The 23,075-nt window shown below is 42.3% G+C and overlaps 1 protein-coding gene across 1 annotated transcript in view; it reads right to left on the bottom strand.

The window, feature by feature from the left end:
• Positions 1 to 21,103, bottom strand: part of LOC310799857 (mucin-5B-like) — a gene marked incomplete at its 5' end in the record, with an annotated part of 57,454 nt that extends 36,351 nt beyond the window's left edge. The window contains 8 exons of the mRNA XM_083662461.1: positions 1,440 to 1,578; positions 2,841 to 2,958; positions 3,218 to 3,343; positions 4,022 to 4,188; positions 9,698 to 9,965; positions 14,948 to 15,075; positions 16,534 to 16,758; positions 21,027 to 21,103. Of these exons, the coding sequence (XP_083518587.1) occupies positions 1,440 to 1,578; positions 2,841 to 2,958; positions 3,218 to 3,343; positions 4,022 to 4,188; positions 9,698 to 9,965; positions 14,948 to 15,075; positions 16,534 to 16,758; positions 21,027 to 21,103 (1,248 nt within the window). The remainder of the gene's footprint in view (positions 1 to 1,439; positions 1,579 to 2,840; positions 2,959 to 3,217; positions 3,344 to 4,021; positions 4,189 to 9,697; positions 9,966 to 14,947; positions 15,076 to 16,533; positions 16,759 to 21,026) is intronic.
• Between the last annotated feature and the right edge of the window lie 1,972 nt (positions 21,104 to 23,075).

Here is a 23,075-nt window from a genome sequence, read left to right as displayed (position 1 = left end):
CTGGAGTAGAGGTCCCCTATTAGTGCTAGATATTTGTTTAGCTCATGGCGGCGCTCTGGGTACACTTCGCAGATCACGTCACGGTAGACGGCAAACGTGTTCAGGAAGTCACATAGGGAAAGGTCTTTGGGCAGGCGGGGGTCGGACGACTTTAAATAAACAGGGCCCTCTGGGTCACCCGTGGCCTTCCTTTTACACTCGGGAGATGGCAGGAGTATGCTAACTAAGTTAATGTCTCTGCCCTTTAAAATGTTGGACCTTAGCCTGGGCGAAATATTGGAACAGGGAGAAACAAAAGACATACCGAATGGGATGGCAGGCATGGCGGACGCCAGAGTGTTCATCTGGGCGGGTTGGGTGGTGGTGGGGAGCACATCGGCTTGCTGCATGGGCGGGGGTAGGATCGGCTGCTGCGCCAGCTGGGCTGCTGCGAACGTGGGGGGAATGGGGGGGGGGGGTTTCCAGGGCGCTCAGACGGGCTTCTACTGCTCTGCTCGCATCTAGCAGGGACAGCAGGATGGCTCTTGACGACCCCTGTCGGCTCGGCGGAGCTACGAATGGGGCCGCTTCCGCTTCTGGGGCGGCGGCCTGGAGGTCAGTGCGACCAGGACGGACGAGGCGTCTCGCGGCGGCCCCGCGGCCTGCGTTTCCCCGGCGGCTCCCAGCTCTCGGGGCGGCTGCCTCTACTGGTCTTCGCCCGCGGCCTCTCGCGCGTCCGCGCCGAGCGGCCTCTCCTTCCGGCACGCTCGCACGCGTTCTTGGGCGTCCACGGGCCGTCGCAGTGGCGCGCCCCGTGCCACGGGAACGCGCGCTGGGCCTTCTCGTCGGGGCTATGCTAGCAGCCTGTGGTCCAGCCGCTTCGCCAGCGTCTTCATCAGAAGACTCGGAAAGCAGGTACGCTCCGTGGCCGGTCCGGAACAGGGAAGCGATGTCTAAGCTGTCGTCGCTATCCATGGACAGCTCTGACTCGGAACTCGACATACCGGAATGGAGTGGGGAGCGTTGAAATCTGCGGTGAATATCCACGGGTGGAGAAGGCTTGAGGATGCTGATTCGGTCTGCAGATGTGGAGCAAAACAACGCTTCGGAGGCCTGCTTCAAGGGGGATGGACTGCCGTGAGCTGCTGCTGCTATGATCGGCCAGAGAGAGAGAGGTGACGTAGAACCCTTGCTATATATATGAGGATTAACTGACGTCATATTTGACGTCATAGCAGACGTCATACTAGGACTTTTGACTGACCACGTTATGCTAGAACTTGACTGTCATCAGGGGATGATCGGATTATGCGTGAGTGGCCTTCTGCTTGAAATATGGTCTGGAGACCTCACTAGATCACGACAGGCCGTGATATATGCTCATTATACCACACCTAAACTAAACTAAACAGCAGTGATGTGGTGTTACAGCAGTGGTGTGTGTGTCTGTGGTATCCTACCTTGGCCAGGACGTAGGAGCAGTCTCCATGGAAGGTGTAGGTTTTACCATCAAAGGTGTTGACGTGGGCTCCTCCCTCCACAGAGCAGGTTCCTGCACACTTCCCCTCCTTGCAGTTCCACTGGCCGCCGTCACACACACTGTGGGGACACGCACACTTTATCTGCTGACAGACAAACTGACACCAGGCAAACACACCAAAGTACACCTGCTAGATACTAGATAGTTCTTACATGAAACTGCAGCTAGCAGCAGATAGAGCAGCAGCCAGCGGTAGTAGTTAGGTCGAAAGAAAATTGTTCCTACATGAAACTGCTGGATTCGCTTGGATAAGTCATGACTTCTGGAGACATTGCTGTTGAGTTTTTCAAATGTCGTTTTTTGCCATTTGAGCACCACAAGCCGAGTGCCATCCAGTTCCATTGTATTGGAGAGAAGGCAGACATCTCTAGGGCCGATATCTCCAAAACTCTGGCAACTAACACAAAACAATCTCGATGGCTAAATAAATAGCACTACAGGTGAGAGGGAAAATATGTATTTTGGATTTTAGGGTGAGCTGTCCCTTTAAAGGATGGCTTTACCGCTAATCAACCCACTTTGTATCTCATATAATCGAGGTAAAATAAGCACATGGCCAGTGTTTTGCCTTCTCTCTACCTCATGGTGAATTTGCTCCTGCTCCTGCTGTATCTGCAGAAACTCCGCCCCCACCAGCTGCAAGTCATTAGGGCTCGTTAAGGCTCTCCATGCAATTCTCCATGGATGTGCGCATATTTAAAAAAATTAAAATAAACAATAACAGCCGCCCTTGGAGCAGATTCTGCCTCTCCAGCACGACTTCCGCAGCTCCATTGTGACGCGTTGCGACGTAAAACGCGTCGCAACGGAGCGCTTTGCCAGAGGAGGAAATGGGAGATCTCCGTGAGGAAAACACAGAGAGAGAAGGTAAACACTGCACATGTGCTTATATTACTGAGATTATTAATGATACAAAGTCGGTTGATTACCGGTAAAGCCATCCTTTAAGTACGTAGCAATTATAGTTGGAAATAAGTACTAATTTATTTTGCTGTAGTAACCTCTTTGTATATACTGTATGTGTGTGTATATATTTAGGGAGATAATCCGTGGGAAATAGGCCAACACATAAGCTAACTAAAACATGGGGGAGCAGGGGGTGAAGGAAAGTTCCTCAGGCAAAACCTTTAATGTTTGCCGTCTATAAGTGAGGCTTGAGGACATGACGCCCAGAAGAGGCAAGAATCCTGAAACTCTCTGTTAGTAGAGAGTTTCAGGATTCTTGCCTCTACTAGTAATCTACTAGATTACTTTGTATTTTACTCTACTTATATTTTTTAGCAGTAACCAGTAGCAAGTACGAGTTACTCTCTTGGCTTACCAGGATCGACAGTTGCTGGAGTAGGACTCTCCAGAGCTGTAGACTTGGTCATCGTGGACACATGGACACTCTGTCAGCGGAACACAGCCACTGTCGCCGATGTCATTAAAGACGGTTCCTGAGGAGCAGAGGGAAGATGATGGCACCTGAGGTCACAATGGATAACCTCCAGATCTGATGGAGCAATCTACTTTGTTTCTAATATACTCAGAGTCACTGCTGCCATGGCACCGCAGCAGTACCACAACACAGTGGTCGAACGAAATGAAAAACAACTGTGGCTGCATTGTAAGTGGAATTTGTGTGTGTGTGTGTGTGTGTGTGTGCGTGTGTGTGTGTGTGTGTGCGCGTGTGCGTGCGTGTATGTGTGTGTGTACCAGCAGGGCAGCTGCAGCCGTCGATGCAGTGACTGTCACACGTCTGGCTGGCCTGGGGGTTGGAGCAGGTGTCGGGACACGAGCTGCCACACTCAAAGAACTCCATGTTGTGGGAACATTTCCGAGCTGCAGAGACAAAATGTTTGAATTCTTAGTGACACAAGAATCTAACAGCACTACAAAATCTGCATCAACGTGTACAGCAACTGCAACTATAGACGGTTTTAATTCGACAACATAATATTTTTTATCATTCATTTTTTATTGTAGCATCGCCAGTCACAGACACGTTACCGAATACTAGGGCTGTGCAATAAAATCGATACGGCAATATATCGGGATACTTTTTTCCGCAATACTGTATCAATATTTCAGAAAGATATTGTGATATATTGCCATATCGATTTTTTTGCACAGCCGTGTGTTCAGTGACACAATCAGAATACTTTTTATTTCAGTGCGTTCAGTAAGACACTCAACACTCTGTAGTTTTGACTCAATTTGTCCACTAAGTTATCAATATAAAGTGATGGACATATTATTACACTACCTGGGTGGTGCACAGCATGTTGTATTTTTACCTCTATTTTTAAATTTTCAGCATTATGTACAGTATTGCAATATATCGCAATATGTATTGTATCGCAATGTATCGTGACACAATCGTATCGCGACCTATGTATCGTGATACATATCGTATCGTGAGGTCCTTGCCAATACCCAGCCCTACCGAATACATAGTCATTGATCAAGAAAAGGCAGAAAAGGGTGTGCTCTCTATTTCTTAGGCATTAACGGCCTTACAGCAGAAAGACGGGCTCCTCCACTGTGTGGGCGTGCCGCCGGCGTGGCCACACTGCCTGGAGAACGCGGAGATGGTTTTGCAGAGGCAAAACTCGTTCTCACAGTGGCACAGATCAGCCATGCAGGCTTTGCTGAAGGCTTCCACATCCAGACGCTCCACGCAGTCACTGAACGCAGCCACTGAGAACGCCGCGTCACAGATGTCCTGGGGGCAGATTCAAGATTAATTTTAATAGCCATAGTGAGTAATATTACAAACGAGGAATTAGTCTCCGTGCAGTACAGTGTATGAAGATGGAGCAAACATGAAATCTGTGCAAAGTAAAAGTCTTTTAAAATGACATATGGTGGAGGGGGTTAGGATAGTGGCCATGGGATAATGTGGGATAATGTCCAAGTAAAATGTCCAGTAAAGTCTTTTAAGTGATATTTAAGTGAAATCACGCTGTCAGTCAAAATAAATAACTTAAAAGTCACAGGGAAGGAGATTATTGTATTTGAGATCGAAACATCAGTATTTGAAACATCATCCTTCAGTTCACACAACATGACCTCACAATAATAGGTATAATCTAAATGTGGAAAGATAAGGGACACCGTGCCGTACATCGTGCGATACATCGCACGATGTATCGCACGATGTATCGATATATATCGATATTTTGTCCCACCCCCAATGAAACGTGATAGCACTACCTCATTTCCACAGTGCTGGGTCGGGGTGGACTGAGGTTCATCACAGTCCTCTGTGGGTCCATTCATCTTAGAGGTCTCAGCATAGTCTTCCACAGACAGTGGTTCATCTGCAACCACATGCACCACACACACACACACACACACACACACACACACACACACACACACACACACACACACACACGACTGTCACCTCAACATTTTATTTCTAACCTTTTTCTAGAGACTCTTTTCTGGCCAAAGTGAACGTCACTTCCTGCTTTTCTCCCTGTACCAGCGTGTGAAAAACATGAATGGTTGTGAACGGAGAGATACGTTACTTTTTTTTTTTTACCACAAACTGTGACTTTCTCGACTTGCAGAGTTATCGTTTACATCGACAAACCTGACATGTGTACTCCCGTGGCACAATTCAAACGGGATCAAAAAGGTTGCGTACCGCTCCATTCTCCACCATTCACATTTTTCCCACGCTGGTACAGGGAGAAAAGCAGGAACTGGAAGTGACATTCACTTTGGCTCTCTAATATTCCATCAATTCAAAAATAGTATTTCGTTTTGACCATTTCTAGTTCTCATGTTGCTGTATACCGGGGGGTGGGCAACTACTTTCATCAACATTAAATAGTTTTATTTTTTGCTTGTGGGAGAACATACAAACTCCACAGAGACTGTGACAGACTGTGGTGGAGATTCAAACCAATGACCTTGTTGTGAGGCAACAGTAGCCTACTAACCACTGAGTCACTATGCCGCCTAATGCAATGTACATATAGAGACACTGCATGAAATAGGCCACGCCCATCATGGGGGAAAGCTCTCCATTCACTTCCATACACCAGTGTCATTTTCCTTAAATTAAACATAGCTAAAAGCTGTTGTGTGGTGGGCTGCGCAGACAACAAATGTAAAAAATCGCCAAAATTAAAGTTTTTTTGTACTCCCGAGCAAAACAAGGAAGCCATTGAGAATTGGCGAGAAGAAAAATGTGGATCTAGCTGTCAAGGAAGTAAGTTGGAGTGTTCAACTTCCGTATATGATCTTTGTGTGCAACACACGACCATGCACGCGACATAGGAGAACGCCAGGATTGGGGGGGGGGGCTGTTTCCCCCCGTTTTGCACGTGGTTTCTGAATGATGACGCGCTCCGCATTGTCTCTATCCCTCCCTTACACTGGAAAAAGTATCTTACCATTTTGCATAAACTCATCTGACAGGCCGTTGAAGTCTCCACAGAGTCCACAGGTCTGGCCCTTGTACTTGTCATCCATTTCAATCTGTCAACAAGCCACAAACAAATATATCAATATAACAAAATATAATAATTCAGTCATTCGTCGAAGTTCCGTCGATAGCACCACCAGACAGTTTATTTCAAATCCTCCCCAAAACTCGGCGTCTCAATATCCTGCTTGTGAACCGCGAATTTGGTAAACATCCTTCTGTTTACATATACTTCTCATATTAAAATCATATCAATCTCTATTCATGCTATCTTTCAATCATCAATCTTCATTAGGTGTACTCAGCAAGTATTGACTTAAAGCAGCTGAAGTTTGCGTGGAGCTTTATCGTTGTTTGCTTATCTCTCCTCGACATAGGACACAAACTCACCTAGTGACTCACTCTCCACCACGCATTGGTCCTCCATCAATATTTGCCAGACTTTCGCTCTGTTTAAGTATATAAACAGAGCGAAAGGAATTAGGAAGGAAGGAATTACCCTGCTCCATGCTCTTTAAGTATTTAAACGTCTCCACACGCTAAACATAGCTTTGCACACATGGGTGCACACACACACGTGCATACACTTAAACAGGCTTATGCAGGCATGTAGACACTGATCCGGTTGAGACATTCACACCTGTCGATCATCATGTGTCCCTTTGTGTATTCATTTTTGCAGATCTATTCAAAAGCAAATACACATCTGGATTTTTTTTTATCTACAGAAAACCCCTGCATAGCCTACCTGAGTATTTGTGTGGTGGCCTACAGAAACCCTTCACATGGTGAACATTTTCATTTTTTGATATTTCCATAAATTAGAAACTCCCATATACTGTATATATAACTTTTTTTGAATGACTAAGATAGCTAGATCAAAAGGTCTGAGTATTTTAATCTGTTATGTCTAAAAGTAAATTGTGAGGAAAAATTGCTTTAAATATTCTACAACATACTATTTTCTACAGTGGCATTCCACCAAAACCATAACAAATAAATACTTTCCCTTTAGTTTTATGAAAACACTTATTAACCAATAACCATGAATAGATCTGCTACAGAAATGAAAGTAACCAAATCACTAAAAATCTCGAAATACCTGCTCAACTTGTTTCCCACCTTCTGTGGCTCATTGCCAACAATGTGTAGCAGTGACATGTGAAGGGTTATCCCAGACCACCACACATTCAAGTATTACTATACCCATACGAAATAATACAGGTGTCCCAAAGTCAATTAATAAAACAAAAATCTATAAAAAAGCTTGGGAATGTGCATAATAATGCATAATTACACTACATGTTTGAAGTGACCCAAATCAGAATTTTTATGTATGTGATTTAGCCCTACAGCTTAAAGTGTAAACGGAAAAAGTCAAATGACATCCCAATTTATGTATAACTTAGTTACTTTAATTGTATTACTTTCACAGTAACTAGTAATGGAACTAAGGGATTACAATTTCCAAAAAGTACTAATCCAAGTAACTTCAAGTTACTGCAGTAGTTTCTGAAGCACTAAAATGAGGTGTGGAGTGTGGAGATATGTAGGTCTGGCTATGTGAGACTAATGCGTTGCCAGAATTTAAATTTAATTATTGTTCCAATAAAGTACATTCAGTACTGCCCCTGCAATTAATCACTGATAGCTTTAGGGCAATCAGCATTAGGGCAATTAATCTGCCCTAATAAAAAAAAATCCGGCTCCATCAGGTCACCCACACGGGTGCTCTTTACACAACCCCCCAGGTTGGTGCCGCATACATGAGTTAACTCTTTACTGGTTGTTTTTGAGACCTTTTTGATGAGAATGGATCATTTGTATTGGATGAAAAAAAGAAAAGTCTCCCGTGAAGTGTTGACTAGTCAACTACTGTTTGGGATTAGTCGAGTAGTCAGGAATGTCCTAGTGTGTGTGTGCGTGCATGCGTGTGTGTGCGTGCGTGCGTGCATGCGTGTGTGTGCGTGCGTACATGCGTGTGTGTGTGTGTGTGTGTGTGTGTGTGTGTGTGTGTGTGTGTGTGTTTCATACATCAAGGGAGTCATCCAGGTTCCAGATAGCTCTAAGTCCGAGTTTGCAGTCCACGGTGATGCTGGATGTGGTGTCCTTGATGGTCACCCCAGCAGTGGATGATGGCAGAGAGACCCTGCAACAGACAGAGAGAGAGAGAGAGAGAGAGTCATCTCTAAGCTCACAGGGAGGAGGCTTACGGCGGGGACACACCAGAAGCTTCTCCGTCGCGGAAGCGTCACGGAGGCAGTTTCATTTCGGCGTATTTGTTAACTCTTTCACCGCCAGAGAGGGAAGGGGATATTATGTCTCCAGGCCCAGGGCCCATCATGCCCACCATGTGTGTGTGATGTGTGATGTGTGATGTCACAGAAATCATTTGCTGAGGTCTACTTAGTTTTGTCAGAAGCTCTCCTGTCCTGCCTGTCGCTTCTCAGAAACGAGCCTCTGAGTTCAGTGGACAGAGAGCCGCATGTTCACACCACAAACAACAACAACAACTGCTGTTTGCTTCAAGAGGAAACCTTGACGTGTTGCATTCTGAGAAACCTTTCTGCTGACCAAAGTTGTTGTTTTTGCACCATTTCTGTGTACATTCTTGAGACTGTTGTGAGATCAGCAGTTTTCAGAAGGGGTTGCACCAACAACCATGCCGTGCCGCGGTCAAAGTCGATTATGGTGTGAGTTGCATACGTCAGTTAGTTTGTTCAGCCAGAGTGTTGTGAGGGTTCACAAAGCGGATTATTAATCTAACTGACAGGAGAAGTGATTTATGTGTGTTTAAACACCATAAAATAGACACCAGGTTTGCTGAAAGAGTAAAAAGTTATGGTAAAACTCATTTCCGGGTAGCCGCCGTCTTGGAAATGTGCAAATTAGGGGTCCATACGCATCTACTTGTAAAGATAAGCATTCCAACACCTTTCTAATGGTCAAAAACCTACAAATATAGACCAAGTTAGCAATTCTAGCTCATCTGGTTCAAAAGATATATGGCCACCTTTTTTGGGTGGTGGCCATTTTGGATTGACCATCATGATGACCCTGGGGGTCACCGGCTGCATACCCTGGGCTACAGGACATCTGGGCCAAATCTGGTGCTTTTAGACTTGGTGTGCATGATCTTAGCCTCATATGTCCCTACAGTAAGTCCCTCAAATAATAGGTTTGAAAAGTGTGTTTTGCATGGGGTTATAAATTGAGTAATAACACACATTTACATAGCTACCATTGGTGCAATGCTATCACATATTTTCTAACTCTAGAGATGTACCTTGCCAAAAATATGAGCATTATTCCCAAATTGCATAAATTGGGTATGACTGGAAAGCTGAGACATTTTAATAATTTTTGTATTACAAGTTTTCTGAAATATGCAAATGATTAGCATTATCTACGATATGAGCTAATTTATTTCCAGAACACAAATCTTGGATAAAGCCAGTTTTAAAATGCCTTCTTGTTTCATTTGTTTGATGTACTAGAGTCATAGGATTTTACAGAGGGAATTTTATAGCCTATAGCTCTTTTTACCACTCCCTAAATCAGAAAATACTGTCAACAGTCATGAAGAAAGAAAATATATTCTCGCCATGTTTTTATGAATAAAATGTTATGAATCAGGCTATGAGAATGATATGAACAAGCCCCTCTGTAAAAAACCTTCAGAATGAGAAAGAGAAAACTAGCTAAACTTGCACACAAAAAAAGCGACTTTGAGCGATCCTGCGGAGTAAACTTACGTCTTGCCATTGACGACCACAGAAGCCTTGGAGATCTCCACCACGGTCCCATCCAGCTTCATCACAATGCTGCTGATAGTGGGGATGTCCTCCACCATCGTACGCTTTATCTGAATGTTGAAGTCCTCGTAGGTGCCCTCACTGCCCTGGCACTGAGATGCCAGCACGTGGTTACAGGTGGAGGACAACTGGAAGAAGTCGCCATCGAACGTCTTAAAGTGAAAGTTTCCCCAAGTTGTGCACACTCCGTCGGCGTGAGAGCCATTCGCTGCACAAGATAGTAACGATTAGCTACATGTCAAGGAAACAAATACTTGACTGCAAGACATGAGTTGCGTTAGTAAAATACTGTAGTTAAATTTACACTACCTATAAGAATTAGACTGTATACTGTAGATATTTGTTACTATGCATAGGATCCAGCACATAACATGCACTTTTCTGTCCCATTTTATATTCAATAATCAAATGTGTACTTAGTGCTAGTTGTATAATGCATAATATATTTATATACCATTTGTTAAATTAAATTAAGGGTTGATTTTTTACAAAAAATGATCTTTCAAGTATTTGCCTTTACAAACCAAAAGAAATTTGGTTAAGACGAGTTAACAAGCAGAAAAAACATGGCCAAATATTGGTCAGTAGTGCTTCAATAGTGTATTTAAAAATGTCAGTTCCCACACAAAAAAGGAAGAAAAAGAAAAAGAAAAAAAAAGAGCAAAATGAAGCATTTTTTATCACAACAATCACACAAATAATCCACAAAATCCTGGAAGGACTGAACATCTAAACCACTATTTACGATGACCAAAATGATTATTTGAATTAATAATGTGATGGTGAATATTGACGAAGAGTTGTGATGGTGAATAATGATGACGAGTCTATAATAATGTGATGGTGAATAATGACGAGTCTATAATAATGTGATGGTGAATAATGACGAGTCTATAATAATGTGATGGTGAATAATGACGAAGAGTTGTGATGGGAATAATGATGACGAGTCTATAATAATGTGATGGTGAATAATGACGAAGAGTCTATAATAATGTGATGGTGAATAATGACGACAAGTCTATAATAATGTGATGGTGAATAATGACGAGTCTATAATAATGTGATGGTGAATAATGATGACGAGTCTATAATAATGTGATGGTGAATAATGACGAGTCTATAATAATGTGATGGTGAATAATGACGAGTCTATAATAATGTGATGGTGAATAATGACGACAAGTCTATAATAATGTGATGGTGAATAATGTCGAAGAGTCTATAATAATGTCATGGTGAATAATGACGAAGAGTCTATAATAATGTGATGGTAAATGTATTGATGAAGAGTCTATAATAATGTGATGGTGAATGTATTGACGAAGAGTCTATAATAATGTGATGGTGAATAATGACGAAGAGTCTATAATAATGTGATGGTGAATAATGACGAAGAGTCTATAATAATGTGATGGTGAATAATGACGAAGAGTCTATAATAATGTGATGGTGAATATTGATGAAGAGTCTATAATAATGTGATGGTGAATAATGACGAAGAGTCTATAATAATGTGACGGTGAATGTATTGACGAAGAGTATAATAATGTGATGGTGAATGTATTGACGAAGAGTATAATAATTAATAATGTGATGGTGAATGTATTGACGAAGAGTCTATAATAATGTGATGGTGAATGTATTGACGAAGAGTCTATAATAATTTGATGGTGAATGTATTGACGAAGAGTCTATAATAATGTGATGGTGAATAATGACGAAGAGTCTATAATAATGTGATGGTGAATGTATTGACGAAGAGTATAATAATGTGATGGTGAATGTATTGACGAAGAGTCTATAATAATGTGATGGTGAATGTATTGACGAAGAGTCTATAATAATGTGATGGTGAATGTATTGACGAAGAGTCTATAATAATGTGATGGTGAATAATGACGAAGAGTCTATAATAATGTGATGGTGAATAATGATTGACGAGTCTATAATAATGTGATGGTGAATAATGACGAGTCTATAATAATGTGATGGTGAATAATGACGACAAGTCTATAATAATGTGATGGTGAATAATGTCGAAGAGTCTATAATAATGTGATGGTGAATAATGTCGAAGAGTCTATAATAATGTGATGGTGAATATTGACGAAGAGTCTATAATAATTTGATGGTGAATAATGACGAAGAGTCTATAATAATGTGATGGTGAATAATGACGAAGAGTCTATAATAATGTGATGGTGAATATTGATGAAGAGTCTATAATAATGTGATGGTGAATAATGACGAAGAGTCTATAATAATGTGATGGTGAATGTATTGACGAAGAGTATAATAATTAATAATGTGATGGTGAATGTATTGACGAAGAGTCTATAATAATGTGATGGTGAATGTATTGACGAAGAGTCTATAATAATGTGATGGTGAATAATGACGAAGAGTATAATAATTAATAATGTGATGGTGAATGTATTGACGAAGAGTCTATAATAATGTGATGGTGAATGTATTGACGAAGAGTCTATAATAATGTGATGGTGAATAATGACAAAGAGTCTATAATAATGTGATGGTGAATAATGACAAAGAGTCTATAATAATGTCATGGTGAATGTATTGACGAAGAGTCTATAATAATTAATAATGTGATGGTAAATAATGACGAAGTCTATAATAATGTGATGGTGAATAATGATGACGAGTTTATAATAATGTGATGGTGAATGTATTGATGAAGATTCTATAATAATGTCATGGTGAATGTATTGATGAAGAGTCTATAATAATGTCATGGTGAATGTATTGATGAAGAGTCTATAATAATGTGATGGTGAATGTCATGACGAAGAGTATAATTGTGAATGATCCCAGCGAGCATTTTTCGGTTGAAAAGACGTTTAAAAAACGTTTAGGGTCAACGTTGAAAAAACGTGCAAGGAAGGTTTGAAAGTGAAAGTTTTTTCACCCACTATTTGCAGACGTTTATTGAACGTTCAGATTTAGACCATATTTCACCAGGAAATTAAATTAAAAATTCAGCAGCGCACACGGGATTCGAACCCCGCTTTCCCACATTCAAGCCAGTCCGCTCTACGCGCTGAGCTATATATTTTCTTATACTCTGTAGAGAGCTGGGCACATATATACTCTATCTCGCACACAACTTGTAGACTACATGATTGTCGACATCGGAGGACAAGTTATTTTATGTGATGTGTGTACGAGACTATTATATTAATGTAACAGACTAAAATTATGTTGTGTGTGTGTGTTGTCTATAGGCTGTAGCCTATGGCTTCAGAGGTTAACTTCATTTAACACCAGAGACTGAGGAGGTACACAGAGCCTCGTATACAGTCTGTACAATAACATAGCGTGCCCAGAGCACCTCGTTCCGCACTTGGTGCAGACCGGTGCAGACTTGCTTTGGTCTAGTCTAGTCAGTCACGGTTAGTATAGCTAGCAAGTAAGTACTTGCGTTACTGCGTTGCTGCAGGAACTGAATTCATTATTTTATAGTATTGCGCTAAACTATTAACCATAGTTGTGTCCTGGAAGCTTTTTGCTGGCACCACATAGCCTATATAGTCCCATATTTATGATATTTCATGTGACATAAAATGCGTTGAAATGTAGTTTTCGTATAGACCAGATTTCAACTTTCAGTTACACAATAAAATGGACAAATGCCAATTCACACACTATCAATATTGCCTCTATTCCAAGCTACAACAAATGTTTTAACAATATGATGCACCAAATTGTGTTTTTTTACACGTTGACGTTGTAACCGCATTTTAGCCGGTTGAAAAGAGGGTGATATTAGGTCTTAGACGTTCAAACCCAATATCACCCAGATTTCAACTAAAAATCAACGTTGAAAAAACGTTTTGTGCTCGCTGGGATGTCGAAGTGATCACTAACCAGTTTGAGTGAGAGCGGAGCCGGCCAGCAGCGTCAGGTAGATAAGCCTCAGTGTAGTCCCCATGGTGAGGACTGAGCCGCTATGAGACACACACCTGAGGGATGGCTGCCTTTATAACCTGTCAGTCAAGGTGGAGTCTATAGGCTGCACAAGGAGGAAGTTTGCCTTCATATGTTCGTGTGTGTGTGTGTGTGTGTGTGTGTGTGTGTGTGTGTGTGTTGTATACTTAACACTGTGCTTAGTATGCTACTATTTCTTTGTTCAGCAAACATAACTGTCATCACTCTCCAGTCTCCACACTGTGTGAACACAGAGGAATTGATTGATTGATTGATTTATTCGATGAATGAAAAAAAAGCAGAGCACATCATACACGGAAATATAAATGCCACTCATACATCACCATCAAGGATAAAAACACAATAAAGTCCGAGGACTTGTTTCCATTGTGGTCCTTGGTCTCGGACAGACAACTCAGACCAACATAAAAACAGGCATAACAACAAAGAAACATAAAACTACTTCAACATATAGACTATTTAAAAAAAAAAAACATTTAAGATGTTGAAACAGTTTTACCAAAAGCAATATAAAAGACATTTATAACAAGACCCAATCCCGAAAATAAAGAACACATTAAAAAAGCCTAAAAACCAATCTATCTAAAATAAATAAAATAACTTTAAACTGGCTATAAATTAAAAATACTCAAAATATTTACATTGACGTACCAGAACCAGTCATGAACCAGTTTTTGAGAGAAGATTTAAAACTGCTCAAGGTGTCAATCAGCTTCAGGCTGTCCGGAAGGCTGTTCCACAATAGCCCGGCTGAGTATTTAAAAGAGTTTTTGCTCATACAGCTCTTAAATTTAATGGGGACAACGTTGTGGGAGCTCCCTCTGGTGGAGTAGTTATGAACATCGCTTACCTTGATGAAATGATTTTGGAGATATTTTGGGACCATGTTATGCAAGATCTTATGGACCAGGCACAGCTTAATTTGATTCACTCTTTCCTCCACTCTGAGCCACCTGAGGCTGGAAAAGTGGCCAGGCAGGAGGTGGGTTCTGGGATGGAGAGAGTGTAACAGCCGTACTAGTTTGTTTTGAGATATTTGAAGTTTGTTTTTGAGGGCCTTGGTGATGCCGGTGTACCAGGAGGTACATGCGTAATCAAAGTGACATTGTATCAAAGCGCCCGCCAGAATTTTTAGAGTACTTTTGTCTAGGAAGGAAGAAAGTCTGGCCAGGAATTTAACCTTCTGATTTATTTTGGAGATGGTTTTTAAAGCCATACTCTCTCCCGATACTTTATTGTCCAGGATACAGCCGAGGTATGTGATTTCCTCCTTGCTTTCAACGGTCACGTTGTCGACTGTGATGGTGAAGCCAGGGGAAACAAAGCCCTCTTTGACGGGGCTGACGCTGATCAGACCGCAGATACTCACAAGTCATTTCTGGAAAGCCCAAGTCAAGTCTCAAGTCTTTGCTAGAGTTGCAGTCAAGTCTCAAGTCTTTGCTAGAGTCTCCAGGAGCCCCTACTGGTACGACCTATACACCCACGACTGCGTGGCAACCCAAACCTCAAACACCATCGTGAAGTTTGCAGATGACACAGTGGTGGGGCTGATCTCCAACGGCGACGAGACAGCCTACAGGAAAGAGGTGGCTGTCCTGGAACAGTGGTGCAGGGCCAAACATCTCTCCCTGAACATGGCCAAGACCAAGGAGGTTACCACAGACTACAGGAGGGGAAGGAGGGGGACCCACCGTCCGGTCACCATCTACGGCACAGAGGTAGAGAGAGTGGACAGCTTCAAGTACCTAGGTGTCAACATCCACCAGGACCTAACTTGGACCACCTCCGTTGCCAAAAAGGCCCAACAACGCCTGCATGGTCTCAGGCGTCTAAAGAAGTTTGACCCTCATGGCCGTAACTAGCTATGAGGACGGGGAGGTCCGGACCTCCCCTAATATTTCAGAAAAAAAAAAAAAAAAAAAAATTTAATAAAACAATCTGCATGGAAAAGCATGAAAAACACGGGATCGCTTTTATTTTGAAACGAAAGGCAGGTCAGGCAGGAAGTCATCTGACGCCGCGTCCGCGGTAACTTGATTCCGAGAGAGCAGCAGTATGGTGGTGAGTGATGACTGTCTGTCTGCCTGGCGAGATAATTGAAGGTGAGCGAGCTGCGAGACAGTGAGCGAGTGAATGACAGACAGTGAGTGACACTGACAGATTTTTTAGCAACAACCAAGAAAGTAAGTGTCTAGTCTGTCTCTCAAGTAATGTTACCTGTGTGACACGTTGGGATGCTACTGGCTAATCATGCATGATGCCAATTGCCAAGCTCCCGAAGTCAGGTATGCAGGTGGCTATATGCATGGTTTCAGTTTCATGACCCAATAAGTAACAAAAAGAGGTGGTGTAAAGTTAAAAACAACATAATATATTTTATTTTATTTTTCAATCGTTCCTATCAGGAATAAATAAATGTCCCTCTGTATGTTTTTTTTATTATCGATGATGACTGTGTGTTGTGTACGGCTTGGGTTGTGTACCTGTAGGTGTCATTTTGATATGAATTTGGCTAAAACAGTTTGTGTTTGTTAGTTACAATTATGTTGACAGGAGAGCTGAGCAGGTGGTGACATGAAAGAGAATATACTGAATAATGACATCACAACAGTATAATCCTAATGTTGATTTAAAATGATATATTACTCTAAATATGGCTAAAAAAGGGGGGGAAAAACCCTAAAATTTTTTCCGGCGGCGCCCTTCCGGGGGCCACCGAATCCGCCTCCCCTTGCTGGACCTCCCCTATTTCGGAACCCTGGTTACGGCCCTGCCTGAGACCCAAGATACTCAAAGACTTCTACAGAGGCACCACCGAGAGCCTGTTGACCGGCTGCTTCTTCACCTCCTGGTAGGGGAGCTGCACCGCACTGATGGACCTCAAAGCGCTGAGGAGAGTGAGGCGTGTGGCCCAGCATGTAACAGGCCAGAACTGCAGGACCTGTTCACCCAGAGCTGCCTCAGGACGACCTGGAAAATAATCAAAGAACCAACCCACCCACTCAACAAGCTGTTCTCCTTGCTCCCATCTGGGAGGAGATACAGAACCCAAAAAACTCAGACAAGCAGGCTGAGGAACAGTTTCATCCGCCAGGCCACCAGACTCCTAAATAATAAATAAATCACACCCAGTAATGACTCAATCCCCTGGGCAATATGCAATATTATAATATATATGGAATATATATGGGCAACAGCAATATTATGTACGATGACAGATTTGTATTGATGAGGATGTTCTGATGCAGATGTACCAATAAGAGACATAACATGTATGACTGATGATGACATAGATGTTGTTGATGATGATGATGATGATGATGGTAACAATTAGCCTGCTAAACCAGCCGGTCACGTGAACTCACATTTCATTTCGTTCTGTGGGACCGTCTGGCCTTAAGATTTCACCCAGTGTTTTGCAGTGGGTGGAGGTTGGGCGGGTGTACTTGCCTTGACAGACAACTCCTTCAGCCAATCAGCGTCGGATCCAGTCAAACCCAAATCCACTCGGGAGAACGTCAAAAACATATTTTCCACCAAGAAACCCCCGCAGTTGCGGCGTTACTCCTGTAATTGTTTAATTGTTGTTATTGAGTCTATTTCTGCAATAACTGCACTTTATGGCTGTTTAAACTAGACGAACATTGACATTACTCCTCGAGACGGACAGGCAAGGAGGCGGCCATTATTGTTTTGTTAGTGCAGTGCTAGTGGCATTCCTGATTGGCCAACTGGAAGAGCCAATCAGCGCAGTCGCTGATTGGCTCTTCCACTTTGCAGTTTCTGCTTAAAGGGACAGCTCACCCTAAAATCCAAAATACATATTTTTCCTCTCACCTGTAGTGCTATTTATCCATCTATATCGTTTTGGGATATTTGCCTGAGTTTTGGAGATATCGGCCGCAGAGATGTCTGCCTTCTCTTGAATACAATGGAACTGGATGGCACTCGGTTTGTGGTGCTTGAAGCACCATTTTTTTTTTTTAAACTCAACAGCATTGTCTCTTTCCAAAAATCATGATCCGGTTACTCAAGATAATGCACAGACTTTGTTGTGAGCAGTTTCATGTAGGAACAATGTTTTCGGGTAAATTACATTCTGACTCTTTGGTTCATACCTCAGCACATTTGATGAAGATAAGCGTGAGCATTCTCAAGTTATGGGCTTTTTGTCACCCTTTCCCTATTCAGACTGGCCTACAGTAATTTGGCTCTTTTTCAGAGATTGGGCCAGTAAAATTAATAATAATCAAATTAATAGTAATAATAATAATAATAATAATAATAACAACAATAACAATGACAATAACAATAAAAAATAGTCATAATCATAATCATAATCATAATAATAAACTTAGTTGGCATAAAAATTAAATTTCACAACAATCCATTTCATTAATGGGAGACATATGGCATATGAAAAAACACATTGTGTTTTGTGACTGCTGCACTGCATACTTGCACTAAGTCAAAGTCCTCATTTCTAATCTGATTACTTATGGTGGCTATTAACTCATTGAGTGCCAATGACGACAATCGTCGTCAATTCGATTTGTGACGTAGAGTGCCAATGACGACGATTGTCGTCAATTGCGTTTTTTGATGGTGGGACGTGGATCAATGCCTAATACATCTCCTGTAAAATTTTGGGGCATGTTGAATGTGTATAACCTATTTTACCGACCCATTAGGTGGCGACAGTGCTCTCCAGATTAGAGAAAGTTGAGTAAAAACAGCAGAAAAAGCCGTGATGAAACCATTCTCATGAGAATGGCTTGGCTTTTCGCTGTCGCGCTGGGTGCCGGCGCACAACGGTGGGGGGCTCCGAAAATAGACTCTGGGTGCAGCACACTTTGAAACGCGCAGCAGAAAGCCCAGAATCGGACGCAGCTTCATCCCAGCTCACAACCAAAACCCCAGAAACGAGCGAGCCCGATCCAGACTCCCCCGACGAGCGGCGGCCATCCGAACGTGGATCCGCAAGCAGCAGAGACTCGCCTGACAAGCAGCAGAGCGAGCAAAGCCACCAGAGACACACCCACGGAGGAGGAGTTTGGAGTTGAGGGGGGTGGGGGTGCTGTTATATTGAAGGAAATTACTGTTCAGATGTTTCAGGTCAGAAAATATTAGTTTCAGAGTCAGTGATTTGCTTGAAATGCTTAATTTCACAAAACGCTCAATATCTCAGCTTCTAGATGGAAACGCATGTTTTTGCTGTTTTTGACCTATCTTCTCCGGCTGATAACTAAAGAACGGAAAATTATATCAATAAACTTTTTTTTGCTGCTGATACAATAGAGTCTCATCGTTCTTTGTGCGTGTTCGGTGTTTACATAGTAATATCACACAATATTCTGTGGGCCTCGAGAAATCACTGAAAACGCTCTGAAACTCTGGCACTGGGAGCGTCCGTTCTCCAAAAGTGGCTGGCACTCAATGAGTTAAAGTGAATCTTGACAATATCTGAAAACACCCAGGGCTATATCTTACGCCCAAGTGCAAGGGCTAATCTTTGCTGGTTTCTAGCACTCAAAATCTATTTTTGTCTATTAATTACCATTGGGTCAGTACATCAAAGGAGGTGTTTCATTACCACTGGGCCAGTACATCAAAGGAGGTATTTCATTACCACTGGGTCAGTACATCAAAGGAGGTGTTTCATTACCACTCGGTCAGTACATCAAAGGAGGTGTTTCATTACCACTGGGTCAGTACATCAAAGGAGGTGTTTCATTACCACTGGGTCAGTACATCAAAGGAGGTGTCTCATTACCACTGGGTCAGTACATCAAAGGAGGTGTTTCAGCGACCCAGTGATAATTAAACTGGCTCAGTACATCAAAGGAGGTGTTTCAGCGACCCAGTGATAATTAAACTGGCTCAGTACATCAAAGGAGGTGTTTCAGCGACCCAGTGATAATTAAACTGGGTCAGTACATCAAAGGAGGTGTTTCAGCGACCCAGTGATAATTAAACTGGGTCAGTACATCAAAGGAGGTGTTTCAGCGACCCAGTGATAATTAAAAGGAAAAAAGGAGGATTTTGAGTGCTAGAAACAAGCAAAGATCTGCCCTTCCGGCACGTGGGCGTTAGATATGGCCCACAGAGTCTCTTGATGAAGAAAATGCAAACACAAATACAAAGCCACATATGTTGTACTGTGACATTGAACAGTTAATCAGATGGCATACGCATTCAATGTGTAAGAAGTCACAATATGCAGCAGACCACACCCATCCCGACCCTTAGTTGGTTTTGATCCGGTATATTTCCACAGCCGACTGGGAATTGTGATAGCAAATTATTGATCGAGTGTTTATTGATTGATTAATTATTAATTATGGCCCTTCTAAGATGTATTTTGTGAGCTATGTTCTTCAGCATTGCAGAAGATTGCTGTACAGAGAGAACATGTAAGTGTCTGTGGGAATAGACTAGATGTTGTGTCTTGTGAACATCAGATTTACTATTGACGTCATGGAAATATACTGGGGTGCATGGAACTTTTAGAGAGCAGTGGAAAATCACTGGCCTCCACGGTGGGGGGCGGGTATCATGGTTTCAGTATATGATGTGTTGTAAACGATAATTCGGGGCTCTTTTCTGACAATGTAGTCGGGAGGAGACCTCTGTGCACAGAGATAATTGTGGAATAAAAACCTCCTAGAACACTTGAAACGGATATCTCATTATTGATGAATCAGCAGGGCATTGCAGCAATTTTTCCATCACAGAGTCAAGCGCTATTAGAGCAATATGCCGTGGCTTAATATCTCTGGATATTGAATACAATATGGTGCATTGTCCTGGTGTTAACATGACCTATGTTGCTCTAAGGAGGAGCTGGCTTGTGTTGATGTTGGAGGACTGCCTATGAAAGCCACTAATTGGCTCGCAAGTCCAGGATATAGCTAGATCCTGTGGCGCATCTTTAAAGACAACTCTTCCATCATGCAGATGCACAATCATATAAATGTCAGATTGTTGATGTGATGTGTGTGCATTGCTTTGAGTGGGATTGACTTTAACTTGTGTTTGGCATACGTGTTATAATATCAACGCCTCTGTATTCATGGTATCAAACAATTGCCATCTGTGCACAAGTTGTGGTCTTTGAGATGTACTCTCTCTTTACAGTATCCACAAAACGGTCTCATGTCTATGTGTGAGGAACTTCTATTTGGATTTTGTATTATGTCAAGAATGTGTGCGTACAGTACAGTTACAAATACGAATTTCTTTCAGATCCCTTGGGAATAAGGTGACCAGACGTCCCCGATTTTCAGGAACAGTCCACGTTTTGGTGACCTGTCCCCAGCTGGAGGTGTCCCCGAAAATGTCCCCTATTTTCGACTCCTCATCCACGGCCGACATTACTGTCTTTCAGGTAGTCCAGCGGGTTGATTTTCAAATCACATCATATGGAGGCCATTTACACCTGGCGTTAACATGTGGTTTCTGCCATCAGATTGCAATCAGATTGTATTTTATCACTTCAGCCTGATTCCATTTACACCTGGCGTTAACATGCATTTTCTGCAATCTGATTGCAATCAGATTGCAGAAATGGTTGCCCTCTCAATCCGCATAAAGTTGGTGTATCCAGATTGAGAGGACACATTGCATTTACACTTGTGTTCAATGTGTACACAATGCATCCCTGACCACCTCCGGAGGTGGTTTGGCCGATCAGATTGGAATCCTTCTTCAATGCGTTTTGGGGGTGTTTACACCTGGCATTTCAAGTGATAAAACACAATCTGATTGCAATCTGATCACAGACAACGCATGTTAGCGCCAGGTGTAAATGGCCTCATAGAAACCTTCACTTTGGAAACCTCTGAGCTGGACTGGACATGTGTGCATACAGTATATGTCTGTAAAATACATTCAAATAGAAAATAAATTCTGATTAAAAAAATACATGTATTTCAACTTGTTTCAAATACTATGGAAACATGGACGGACAGACAGAGAAGCTAGCCAGTTAAGGCATAATACCGTTTTGATTGCAACATACAAAACTGTCTACTCCTGCTAACATGCTGTATGATTATCCATGCTAACGATGTGTTAGCTGTTACTTACCGTCTGTGTTGAGAATGTCCACTATAGCTTTCCAGGCATTTGCCTTTTTAACCGCATGTTTATATTCTTCCCGGTGTCATGCCGAGTTTTGCACCCCCGCCGAGAATTGCATCCCCACCTCCGAGAGCGTATTGTAATGATTTATAGGGAAATTAACTGTTTAAAAATGATATAATTGTCGGTAGACGTGATCTCCAAGCCAGGGGGTCTGTCCTGGCTCACGGAGACCGACTTTGATGCATTAGATCCGCGTGGAGGTGACTTCCATGCTTGGGGCTCAGGACATCAAAGGAGGTGTTTCAGCGACCCAGTGATAATTAAACTGGGTCAGTACATCAAAGGAGCTGTTTCAGCGACCCAGTGATAATTAAAATGAAAAAAGGGGGATTTTGAGTGCTAGAAACAAGCAAAGATCTGCCCTTCCGGCACGTGGGCGTCAGATATGGCCCACAGAGTCTCTTGATGAAGAAAATGCAAACACAAATACAAAGCCACATATGTTGTACTGTGACATTGAACAGCTAATCAGATGGCATACGCATTCAATGTGTAAGAAGTCACAATATGCAGCAGACCACACCCGTCCTGACCCTTAGTTGGTTTTGATCCGGTATATTTCCACAGCCGACTGGGAGTCAGTCAAGCGCTATTAGAGCAATATGCCGTGGCTTAATATCTCTGGATATTGAATACAATATGGTGCATTGTCCTGGTGTTAACATGACCTATGTTGCTCTAAGGAGGAGCTGGCTTGTGTTGATGTTGGAGGACTGCCTAGCCATGTGAGTTGGCTCGCAAGTCCAGGATATAGCTAGATCCTGTGGCGCATCTTTAAAGACAACTCTTCTATCATGCAGATGCACAATCATATAAATGTCAGATTGTTGATGTGATGTGTGTGCATTGCTTTGAGTGGGATTGACTTTAACTTGTGTTTGGCATACGTGTTATAACATCAACGCCTCTGTATTCAGGCTGTGGTTGTACTGGTCAGCTTCCAGGTGTGAATGTGTGTGTGAATGTGCACAGGGCGCTCCTCAAAAACCCACATTTCACAGGGACTATTTCGGATACCAGCCATTTCTTTAAACCATGGAATATTATCAGAAAGGCTAAATAACAAGCTGCTACTGGTTCAAAACGAACACACACACACACACACACCTGCCAACATTTGGCTCAATAGGCTGTGAAAGAGGACCCATTTGAAAATGCTTTTTCCCTCACCAAAATTTAGCCTAACTTTGGAGCGTTATTT

Source organism: Poromitra crassiceps, assembly GCF_964638095.1.
Source record: "Poromitra crassiceps genome assembly, chromosome: 28".
NCBI lineage: Eukaryota > Metazoa > Chordata > Actinopteri > Beryciformes > Melamphaidae > Poromitra > Poromitra crassiceps.
Note: the sequence above shows the minus strand (reverse complement) of the source record. Positions and strands in the feature narration are given on the sequence as shown.